General features: G+C 42.6%; 1 protein-coding gene across 1 annotated transcript in view; it reads right to left on the reverse strand.

Moving 5' to 3' along the window:
* Window positions 1-12,718, reverse strand: part of LOC109933415 (neuroblast differentiation-associated protein AHNAK-like) — a 50,222-nt gene that overhangs the window by 68 nt on the left and 37,436 nt on the right. The window contains exons 4-6 of the mRNA XM_048601357.1: window positions 8,576-8,733; window positions 5,849-6,041; window positions 20-1,301 (exon numbers count right to left, since the gene is read on the reverse strand). Coding sequence (XP_048457314.1) covers window positions 20-1,301; window positions 5,849-6,041; window positions 8,576-8,733 — 1,633 coding nt within the window. The remainder of the gene's footprint in view (window positions 1-19; window positions 1,302-5,848; window positions 6,042-8,575; window positions 8,734-12,718) is intronic.

Consider the following 12,718-nt stretch of genomic DNA (forward strand, 5'->3'; position numbering starts at 1 on the left):
ATCTATATCTCCTTTTGGCAGATTGATGTCAACATCTGGAGCCTGAAAATTTCCCTTAACATTTGGACCAGACATCTCAACACCTGGCGCTTTTATCGAGCCATCAATATCCACATCAGGTCCTTTTCGTCCTGATACTCCAACGGATGGCATTTTCATGTTTGGCATTTTCCATTTTGCATCAGGAACATCAACACTCCCGTTTAATCCCCCTAGATCAACATCTGGACCTTTTATACCTGCCTTCAAATCTGGTACAGTTGCGTCTAGTTCAGGCATTTTTGGTTTGTTTCCAGAGATTGAAAATATGGGCTTTTTAAATTTTGGGAACTTAAATTTTCTTTGCACACCAGGGCCATCAACCTTTGGAGCATTTATATCCAAGTTTGGAGTTTTGTCATCAGCTTGAATTTTTGGAGCAGAAATATCTAGATTTGCCGTTGGTAGTTTGACATCCATGTCTGGAGGAGAAATATTTTTTCCTGAGAGGTTGCGTGAAGGAGCCTTTACCCCTGCATTTTTCAATTTTACGTCAGGTACTTCAAGGTTCATGTCAGGCATATCATAATCTTTGCCCATCGTCGGTGTTTTGAAGTCTAAACCACCCTTAATCTCTGGAGCTGATATGTCAGTCTTTGGCAGTTTTATGTTGCCGTCTAAATTCACATTAGGACCTTGAAGTCTGGAAGTGTCTAAATTTGGCTTCTTGATGTTTGGAGCCTTCAATTTAGCATCTAAATTGCTTGTAACAGTTGGTGTTTTCATGTTCAAGTTCATGTCAGGAGCTGACAAATTTGCACTTGGCATGTTAAATTTTGGCATTGTGAATTTTCGTTTATTAAGGTCTGCATCTGGGATGTTTACATCTGCTTTTGGAAGTTTTATGTCAGCATTCGGTGCAGCAAAATTTCCTTTAACATTTGGAACAGACGCATCAAAGCCAGGAGCTTTCACTGAACCGTCAACATCCACATCTGGTGTTTTTGGTCCTGATAGACCAAAGGATGGCATTTGTACTTCTGGCATTTTCAAATTTGCTTTGGTTTCAGGAATATTTACACCACCAATGTCAATATCAGAAGTGTTTATATCTGGTACAGACACATCCATTTCTGGCAATTTAGATTTGCCTCTTGAAATTGAAAACGATGGTGTTTGATACTCTGGGGACTTTATCTTCCCTTCAAGCTTTGTGCCCTTAAATCTTGGGCTATCTACATCAAGAGTTGGACTTTTGACTTCAGCTTGGATATTTGGAGCTTCAAGATCTATATTTGATGTTGGCAGTTTGAGGCCATTATCTGGAATGAAAATATTTGACAAAGACATGTTAATAAAATATGCTTTCAATTTTATGCCTTTTTCTTTTGGATGGGGATCTTCAAGATAATTTGCATGAATGATGTTTTTTCATTGCCTGCTTTAGTAGGTCCCAGCCCTGCTTGGCTAGCTGGAGTTGATAAGTTGATTGGTCTGTGGACTAGTAGCAGTTATCAATGACAGAGACCTTTTACTTACCAACAACTGTGTGATTGGTTCTTAGCTGGCTGAGCAGCTTGGAGCTGGAAGCAAGTTAGGAGACACCGAGAGAGGGAAAAAGTGTGCAGATTTTCTTGCAACCAGAAGCTACCTATTCACTGCAGTCAAAAACTGCAACCTGACTACAACTATTTAAACCTGAATTAAACTGATTACCTTTCCCACAGCAGTTGCTATAAGCTGTGATGTTTGAATTGAGAAAACATTTGCCAAGTGAATTAGTCACTCTGTGCTTATTAAAAACCAATGGAAGCATCTGGAGAAAGGCATCTGATCAACAAGGAGTATAGCCAGCTGAAGATGGACCATCTCAACATTGGAAGCAGGAAACAAAGACCACTAAGTTGAATTTCCAGTTTTTCTACCTCCGCCAATAAATTGTGAATATGTGTGTGTAAGAGGGAGTTTAGAAGGGAATTAAAGTAGTGTTATATGCTAATGGTTTATATCAGTTTGCCTGTGACAGTAGTCTAATTACTTGAATTTAGTTTCCCTATAGTGTGAAAACAGGCCATTCAGCTCAACAAGTCCACACCAACTCTTCAAAGAGACTCATCCAGACTCACCACCCTACCTTATCCCTGTATTTCCCATGGCTAACCCACCTCACCTACACATCCCTGGACACTATGGGCAATTTAGCCTAGCTGATCCACATAAGCTGCACATCTTTGGACTATGGGAGGAAACCCATGCAGACACAGGGAGAATGTGTAAACTCCACACAGACAGCTGCTCAAGGCTAGAATTGAAACTGGGTCCCTGGCACTATGAGGCAGCAGTGCTAACCACTAAGCCACCGTGCTGCCCCTTGTAATAAATAATAATTCTTAGGTAGTACAGAAACCTGGTCCATTCTTTCTGCCAATCTTCATCTAAAAGTCAGGTAAATTGGGGTACCGTGTATATTTTAAAACAAAAATTAATATTGTTTTGACTCTGGGAATAGCGGGGCTCAATTTACAGCAAGTGGTTCTTAATAACATCATGATTTGGAGCACTATTGACCAGAAAATATCCCTTCATATTAGTTGTAAGATATTTAATATTAAGGACTATAAATTTATGGTGCTTTTATGATAAGGCCAATATCTGGTCTTCATCATTTTATTTTTGACAAGTTAGATTATGGCAATTTAATTTTTCATTCACTGAATTCTCATATGGATTATTGGGGTGAAATTTGTTCATGTAAAACAGTTGCCTGGGAGCCGACTGAAAAATCAGCCTTTTGATTTTCCTGTTCGTATCATTGATGAAACCTATATGGACTGTGCAAAGGGTGAGCAGCAACACTATCTACCCTCTTGGTATCAAAACAAGTCTGCATTCAACATGAATTAATTTCACACCCAGTATCAAATTTGGATTCCTCGACATCCATGGTAAGATTGTTAATGCCACTTTAAAGTTCAGAGCTGAGCTAAGAACCTAGCATTAAAGATAACAAGGTGTAGAGCTGGATGAACACAGCAGGCCAAGCAGCATCAGAGGAGCAGGAAAGCTGACGTTTCGGGCCTAGACCCTTCTTCAGAAATGGGGGAGGGGAAGAGGGTTCTGAAAATAAATAGGGAGAGAGGGGGAGGCGGATAGAAGATGGATAGAGGAGAAGATAGGTGGAGAGGAAACAAACAGGTCGAAGAGGCGGGGATGGAGCCAGTAAAGGTGAGTGTAGGTGGGGAGGAGATAGGTCAGTCCAGGGAGGACGGACAGGTCAAGGGGACGGGATAAGGTTAGTAGTTAGGAGATGGGGGTGGGGCTTGAGGTCAGCCTTCCTGCTCCTCTGATGCTGCTTGTGTTCATCCAGCTCTACACCTTGTTATCTCAGATTCTCCAGCATCTGCAGTTCCTACTATCTCTAAAACAATTTTAACCCCACTGCGAAGCCTCTTCTAAGGATGCCTACCCTGAAGAAGTTACCCTCCTCCCTCCGGAAAAACCTCAGTAGATCTCTCTCCCACTGCAACTCTCTTGTAATACCACGTCCTGAAGCAAACCAGGTACTACAGCCACATCACCTTTCTTAGTACCTGCCTACGGAACCCCAAAACCAGCCCAGCTTGTCCCCGCCTCCCTAACCTGTCCTTCCTCCCACCTATCCCCTCCTCCCACCTCAAGCCCCACCCCCATCTCCTACCTACTAACCTCATCCCAGCCCTTGACCTGTCCGTCCTCCCTGGACTGACCTATCTCCTTCCTACCTCCCCACCTACACTCACCTTTATTGGCTCCATCCCCGCCTCTTTGACCGGTCTGTCTCCTCTCCACCTATCTTCTCCTCTATCCATCTTCTATCCGCCTCCCCCTCTCTCCCTATTTATTTCAGAACACCCTTCCCCTCCCCCATTTCTGAAGAAGGGTCTAGGCCCGAAACTTCAGCTTTCCTGCTCCTCTGATGCTGCTTGACCTGCTGTGTTTATCCAGCTCTACACCTTGTTACCTCAGATTCTGCAGCATCTGCAGTTCCTACTATCTCTAGCATTAAAGGTTTGTTTCTTGGTAATGTGAATGAAGGCACTTTTATTGTTGATTTGAAACCAGGAACCTCAGGATTCAAATCAGGCATTATCAGGTTTCCTTGTGTTCCACTTTATATTTTTTTCTCTATAAACCAAACTATGGGATTTTAATTTCCCCTTTATTCCTTCAATTTTTGAGTTTAATGCAAGACTGGGTGTTCTGGTTTCTGCCCACAGACCAAAGATGTGCAGGTTAGTTGGCTTGGCCATGGTAAATAGCCCATAGTGTCCAGAGATGTACTGATGAGGTGGATTAGCGGTGAGAAATGCAGGGTTACAGGGATAGATTAGACTGGTTGGGATGCTCTTCGGAGGGTTGGTGTGGACTCAGTGGGCCAAATGGCATGCTTCCATGCTGCAGGGAATCTAAAGGATGTTAGTGAACTCCATGGGTGTTTTTTATATGAAAATCTGGTTGTTTCATGGTCTTTATTACTAATAATGACTTTTCCCCCAAATTTATTTAATTAAATTTAAATTCCCTGATTGCCATGTGACATTTGCATTCATATTTCTTCAATCATTAGTCCAGATTCTGGACCAGGTCAATTGTCCAGACCTCTGGTTTACTAGTCCAGTGACATAACATAGAACATAGAACATAGAACATTACAGCGCAGTACAGGCCCTTCGGCCCTCGATGTTGCGCCGACCTGTGAAACCAATCTGAAGCCCATCTAACCTAAACTATTCCATTATCATCCATATGTTTATCCAATGACCATTTAAATGCCCTTAAATTGGGCGAGTCTACTATTTTTGCAGGCAGGGCATTCCACGCCCTTACTACTCTCTGAGTAAAGAACCTACCTCTGGCATCTGTCCTATATCTATCACCCCTCAATTTAAAGCTATGTCCCCTCGTGCTAGCCATCACCATCAGAGGAAAAAGGCTCCCACTGTCCACCCTATCTAATCCTCTGATCATCTTGTATGTCTCTATCAAGTCACTTCTTAACCTTCTTCTCTCTAACGAAAACAGCCTCAAGACCGTCAGCCTTTCCTCATAAGACCTTCCCTCCATACCAGGCAACATCCTGGTAAATCTCCTCTGCACCCTTTCCAATGCTTCCACATCCTTCCTATAATGCGGTGACCAGAACTGTACGCAATACTCCAAGTGCGGCCGCACCAGAGTTTTGTACAGCTGCAACATGACCTCATGGCTCCGAAACTCAATCCCTCTACCAATAAAACCTAACATACTGTACGCCTTCTTAACAACGCTATCAACCTGGGTGGCAACTTTCAGTGATCTATGCACATGGACACTGAGATCTTTCTGCTCAACCACACTACCAAGAATCTTACCATTAGCCCAGTACTCTGTATTCCTGTTACTCCTTCCAAAGTGAATCACCTCACACTTTTCCGCATTAAACTCCATTTGCCACCTCTCAGCCCAGCTCTGCAGCTTAACCACAATGTTCACATCATGTCCCTATTCAACTGTTGAGTTTATATAATGAAAGGAAGATAGTGTGTGCATTGGCTTCATCAGTTTCATATTTAAGTTACTTGGTTGGTAGTCAGTTAGCTCAGTTGGGTGAACAGCTGGTTTATAATATCAAGCACCACCAAAAGCATAGGGTCAATTCCTACACTGGCTGAGGTTACCATGAAGGGCTATCAATCTCTTCTGTCACCTGAGGCACAGTGACCCTCAGGTTAGACCACCATCAGGCTGAATCTAGGCTGGTAGCACTGTGGTGACTTTACCGTTATTTATACCATTAATGTAAAAACCAAAAGCAGTGAATCAATTTTGAAGATTAAAGTATAAATACTACCTTTTGTTGCCTTTAGCTTCATGTCAATATCAGGAGAATATATCCTGGGCTCTTTTACTCCAAAAGAAGATGTTTTATTTTTTACATTGACCTCTCCATTTAAGCTTCCAGCATTCAGGTTTGGTTTTGCTAGCTTAAGATGTGGCTTAATCTTGCTGTTGTACAGCTTTAAGTACACCTGATCACCAGATCCCTGCAAAGAAAAATGTAATTTGTAAAGTAAGTATGCTAAATTGATTTTGACTTATAACTGGTGTAAATGTTTAGTTCAGAAGATCATAAGAAATAGGAGCAGAAGCAGGCCATTCAGCCTGCTGCATCATTCAATAAGATCATAGCTGATCTGATTGTGGTATTAATTCCACTTTCCTGCCTACACCCCATAAACTTTGACTGTCTTGGAGATCAAAACTTTGTCTGATTCAGTGATTCAGCCTTGAATATAGAGTAAGTCCAGACTTAGCATTATAGTTGTGTTCTTTAAGTGAAACAATATTATGCAAATCAGATTTTTCCCATACAACCAATGTAAAAACTGTAGCTGGGAACTAGATGGCCTTTCCACTCAGTGTTATAATCCTGGACCAGATGGCAAATTTATATTACAATCTGCCTAAGGATCTGTTATTTTAAGTAGACAAGTTCTGAAGTCTAGGGAATTTACTCAGAGAATAAAGCCACAAGATTCCATGCTCTTGAACAAATAACAATAAATGTTACTACGCAAGGCTAGAACAGTAATACAATCTATACAATCCTTACATAACTTAAATTCTAGCACCAATAATTAATGTGTGGTAAACCAGGATTATGATCAAATACCCTACAGTACACCTCAAATAGCAAATGCAGTGAGACAGGCTCAGCAATTCCCAAACATTAATGACATGGTGGATTGTCAAATTTCAGTGAACTTCACAAAGGATTCAGATCTGCACTTTTGCTGATCTTGAAACACCCTCTAAAGAGCTGTTCTGTAATAAGCCACCACACCGACTGCCCCTGTTTTCAACAATGACCTTGCTTTCCTCAGTCTGCACTGCCCTGGATTCTTGAAATTGCACTCCAGTACTAACTCACAGACACAACTCTCGGTTTTCACTGACAATTAACTCCAACAAGCTAGAATGCTTTTTTCCTGAGATCTGATCTGAGTTTAGTTGCATTAAGCAAATACTACTTGTGTGCTTTTCAATCCCCCCACTCTCAGAAATATTAATGGCACATGGCTTCTTCTGAGTCGCCATAGTTCCCAGGACGTTTTTAGAGCCCTGACTCCAATTGCTAGCTGGCTTCCAACTCTTAGAATTTCTGCCTGAGACAAGACAACAGAGATATCCAACTTCTCTTGGGACTTCTCACTAAGAACCCACAGCAGAACATATATTAATTCAGTTATTTTCTTACAAATATAGCTAAATAGCAATGCCTAACTTGGAGGTTTACTTTTTCTCTCTCTTTCACGTCTTCTCTGACTTTCCCAACTGCCTGTAACCTTCGAATTACTCTTCAAAGATCCTTGAACTGTCCTATTGAAAACCTTGCAACTAAATCCATCCCTTTTTCTAGGCAGAATTGCATGTAACTAATATTTGGAACAGCTAAATGTAACAACTCCATGGAACTGAGTATTCCCTGTATGTTACTGCTCGAATGCTGGTGTCTGTAGCACAAAGAATGCTTGCAAAGTGAAGAGCTTATCATTGGAATCAAAAAAAGTTAAAACCAGTATAAAATGAAATGTATTTAAATTCCTATATCTGTAAATGATATAACTTATATAAAAAATACATTGAAGAATACAAAAGAAATAGGCTCGCTCTGCTTGCACTCTCCACACCACTTCCCACTTAGCCAATCTTCCAACCTTTGCCTCTCCTACTCCCCAGCCCTCACCACATTATGCTCATCAAATCTTCTGCTCATTGCACCCTTTTGCTTCCCTAATCATCCAGTTAATAGCTAACTTCCTGTTGGTGGCCAACCCCTTGATCTCTAACTCGCCAAGTCCCCAATCCTCCTGGTTTCCAATCTTCCCAATTCCAGATCCTCACAGTTGCTTGCCAGCCCGTCTATCTGTTGGCCAACCTTCCCACGTTTTGTATCCATTTTCCATCCCTTGTTGTGAGCGAAGGCCTGGGAGATGAGCAGCGAGAGGCAGGAGGAGAACTTTGGAGTGAGTGAAGCTTTGGGTTCAGGCTCATATAGGTACACCATAAACTAGAGAGACAGCATGAGGTGGGTCAACTGAAAGGAGATCTCGAAGGAAGGTCAGTGATAGGGACAGTCAGGGACAAAGTGGGTGGGGGCAATGATGTTCAGTGAAAGGGAGGGTCACATACAGGGAGGTTCAGAGACTGGGACATTTGGTGTGAGTGAGGGTCAGGCAGGTGAGAGGGATGAGCAAGTGGGACATTCAGTGAGAGTGAGGCCAGGCAGGTGAGAGGGTTGAGCAAGATAGAGGTTGGACCAACAACTGGGAATTTTAGTGAGAGAGACTGCTGGGGACTGGGAGGGTCGGTGAGAGCACAAGTTGAGGACCTACGGGTTTGTGGGAGGGAAAGTAGGTTAGTGACTGGGAAAGTTGGTGAGAGGGAGGGTCAGCAAGAGGGAATGTCACCAGCAATCAGGATGGTCAGTATTAGTAAATGTTAAAACTCGACCAATGGCTAGAAAATTCATTTGTTTGATTGAAAATAGCTAGATAAACCAAGAATTTTTTTTTACCATGTCAGGACTGGAGAGTCTGAAATCTGGACTCCTGAGTTCTTCTTTTGCATTTAGTTTTAAGCTTGTTTTGTATTGTTCTGAATATTTCAGTATTTTACTAACTTCTTCACTGGTTAGATTGTCAAAATGTATTGTTACTGCATTCAGTTGATCACCTATAAGACAAGATAAAGACAAGATAGACAAAGATAAGTTTTTAAGATTGTTTGAAATATATTAAAATGTACCATGTTTCCAGGCAATAAAATCTGCTGTAATAAAATTTGTTCAACAAATGAATGCAGAAATGAACATGAACAATGTTATCATATACGTCAAGAGATATGTATTAATATCTTTGAACAGGATGATTAGAAAATATCTAAAAGCTGTACAACATTCTAAATGGACCTTTCTTATCATAGAAAACAATCAAATATTAAACTAGTAAAATGAAATACATTCATATGACTGTATTTGCCAATGAAAGTATTTGTGAAATAAAATAAATCTAAAACCAGAAGAGATAAGCTCGCTCTTCCTACTTACTTTCCTCTCGGTGCCTCTCCCATTCCTTGATTCTGTTGCTCCTCAACTCTCTCCCATTTCCCATATCCCTGTCCCACTTCCTCCTACTCGCCACCTGTCCTGCTAGACAACTCTCTCACCAAGCCATTTCTGACACTGTGGCTGTGTGTGCAAGTGTAGGAGAGAAAGGAGGCAATTAAGGGAGTGAGAGGAAATTTGAATAGGAGGAGGACCGTGAAGTGAAATAATGGATGGCAGATTTGAGAAGGTATGTGATGAGTGAGAGAAGTAGCAAACAGGAGGGATGCAGTGGATAGGAGTGGATATGGAAGATGTTGTCTGAATATTTTTGGTGGATTTCTTCAGTGCATCTTGTAGATAGTGCACACTGCTGATACTGAGCATTGGTGATCGAGGGAAGGACACTTGTGGATGTGGTGTCGATCAAGTGGGCTGCTTTGTTCTGAATGGTGTCAAGCTTCTTGATTGTCATTGGAGCTGCACTCGTTGAGGCAAGTGGAGAGTATTACAACTCACTCCTGACTTGTGCCTTGCAGATGGTGGACAAGCTCTGGGGAGTCAGGAGATGAGTCACTCACCACAGTATCCCTAGCCTCTGACCTGCTCTTGTAGCCACAGTGTTTATGTGATGAGTCCAGTTGAGTTTCTGTCAATGGTAACTCTGAGGATGTTGATAATGGTGGATTCAGTGATGGTAACACCACTGAATGTTAAGGAGTGGTGATTAGATTGTCTTTTCTTGAAGATGGTTATTGAGTGGCATTTGAGTGATGTGAATGTTACTTGTCTCTTGTCAGCTCAAGCCTGGATATTGTCCAGATCTTGTTGCATTTGAATATGGACTGCCTCAAAATTGGAGGAGTCGCAAGTGGTGCTGAACATTGTGCAATCATCGGTGAACATCCCAGCTTCTGACCTAATGAAGGAGGGAAGGTCATTGATGAAGCAGCTGAATTCAGTTGAGTCTAGGATGCTATCCTGAGGAACTCTGCAGTACTGTCTTGGATCTGAAAAGATTGACCTCCAACAACCATGACCATCTTCCTCTATTCCGGGTATGACTCCACCTATGCCCCCGATACCCTGAGGGTTCCTTGATGCCACACCCAGTCAAATTCAGCCTCAATGTCTAGGGCTGCCATTCACATTTCACCTCTGGAATTAAGCTCTTTTGTTCATGTTTGCACCAAGGCTGTAATGAGGTCAGAGCTGAGTGACCCTGATGAAATCCAAACTGGGCATCACTGAGCAGGTTGTTGCTGAGCAGTTGCTGCCCAACAGCTCTGTTGATGACACTTTCCATTACTTTACTAATGATTGAGAGTAGACCCCATTGGGCGATAATTAGCCGGGCTGGATTTGTCCTGCTATTTGTGTACAGGAAACACCTGGACAATTTTAGGTAGATACCAATGCTGTAACTGTACTGAAACAGCTTGGCTAGGGGAGCGGCAAGTTCTGGAGCACAAGTTTTCAGTACTATTGCCTGAGTGTTGTCAAGGCCCATAAACTTTGCAGTATCCAGTGACTCCAACTATTTCTTGATATCACGAGGAGTGAATTGAATTGGTTGAAGATTGGTATCTGTAATGCTGGGGACCACTGGAGGAAACTGAGATGGATCATTCACTTGGCACTTCTGGCTGAAGATTGCTATGAATGCTTCAGCCTTGTCTTATGCACTTGTGTTGGGGTCTTCCATAAATGAGCTAGGAATATTTGTGGACCCTCTTCCTCCTCTAATGAGTTGTTTAATTGCCCACCACCATCCACAACTGGATGTGGCAGGACTGCAGAGCTTAGATCTGATCTATCGGATTGGGATCACTTAGCTCTGTCTGTCAGTTGCTGCTTATACTGTTTGGGATGCAAGTAGTCCTGTTTGGTAGCTTCACCAGTTTGACGCCTCAGCTTCAGTATGCCTGGTGCTGCTCCTGGCATGCTTTCTTGTACACTCTATTAAACGAGGATCGAGCCTCTGGTTTGATAGTAATGGTTGAGTGAGGGATATGCCAGGCCATTAGGTTGCAGATTACACTGGAGTACAATTACTGCTGTTGATGGCCCACAGCGCCTCATGGTTGCCTAGTCTTGAGTTGCTAGATCTGTTCGACGTCTGTCCCATTTAGCACAGTGATAGTGCTACATAATATGATGAAGGGTATTTCAATGTGAGGGTGGGATTTGTCTGGACTGTGCAGTGGTCAATCTTATTTTATCAATAGACAGATACATCTGAAGCCAGCAGATTGGTAAGAATGGTGTCAAGTATGTTTATCTCTCATATTGGTTCTCACCCCTCCTGCCGCAAACCTAATCTAGCAGCTATGTCCTTTAGACCTGACAAGCTCAATCATTAGCGTTGCTGCTAAGCCACTCTTGGTGGTGGATATTGAAATCCCCCACCCAGTGTATTTTGCACCCTTGCAATCCTCAGAGCTTCCTCCAAGTGTTGTTCAACATGGAGGAGTATTGATGCATCAGCCAAGCGAGGATGGTATGTGGCAATCAGTAGGAGGTTTCCTTGCCCATGCGACTTCATGGAGTCTGGAGTTAATGTTAAGGACTCCGTAGACAACTGCCTCCTGACTGTACAGCACCATACTCCCACCTCTGCTGGGTCTGTCCTGCTGTCGGGGCAGGACATATCCAGGGATGATGATGGTGGGTATGGGACGTTGTCTGTCAGGTATGATCCCATAAAAGACTATGTCAGACTAGTATTTGAGACAGCTCTCCCAATTCTGGCACTCGCCCCCAGACGTTAATAAGGACTTTGTAGGGTTGACAGGGTTGTTTGTGTCGTTGTCTATTCTGGTGCCTAGATTGACGTTGGGTGGTCTGTCCTGTTCCAGTTCTTTCTTGTGACTTGAGTCAACCACATTGCTATGGGTCTGGAGTCACATGTAGGCCAGATAAGGTGAGGATGGCAGATTTCCTTCCCTAAAGGTTTTTCTGACAATCAACAGTAGTTTGATTATCTTCTGTAGATTCTAAATTCCAGATACTTTTTATTGAATTTAAATTCCACCATCTGCCATGGTGGGCCTCAAATCCAGGTGCCCGCAACATTATCTGAGTTTCTGGATTAATAGTCTGGTGATCATGCCAGTAGACTATCACCTCCCTGCTGCAAAAGGAGACTATCACAAAACTTGGAACAGAGAACTACGGGAGGCACAGCCTAGATAGCAAGTGAAAAAGATGACGGTTATCTTTCACACATACTCCACCCATGCATTTTAGTGATGGAAGCGGAGGCATTATGAGTGCAGTAAATTTGAAGTGGCAACCTGTATACCTGCACACTCCCTAAACATCATAACATGTTATTGTTACAAAAGTAAAAGCAATGAAAAGCAACAGTGGGAAACTTTGTAACTCCCTTAGGCTTTCCACAATCTGTCAGCCGAGATTCAGCATTTAAGAAGAGGGTGAACAGAAAAACACTACAATTAAAGCAAAATAGGGTGGATCCTGGAAATCTGAAATAAAAACAAAAATGCTGGAGAAACTCGAGACAACAAGGTGCAGGGCTGGATGAACACAGCAGGCCAAGCAGCATCATAGGAGCAGAGAGGCTGACGTTTCGGGCCTAGACCCTTCATCAGA

This window comes from Rhincodon typus, chromosome 9, assembly GCF_021869965.1.
Source record: "Rhincodon typus isolate 14 chromosome 9, sRhiTyp1.1, whole genome shotgun sequence".
Taxonomy (NCBI): Eukaryota; Metazoa; Chordata; class Chondrichthyes; order Orectolobiformes; family Rhincodontidae; genus Rhincodon; species Rhincodon typus.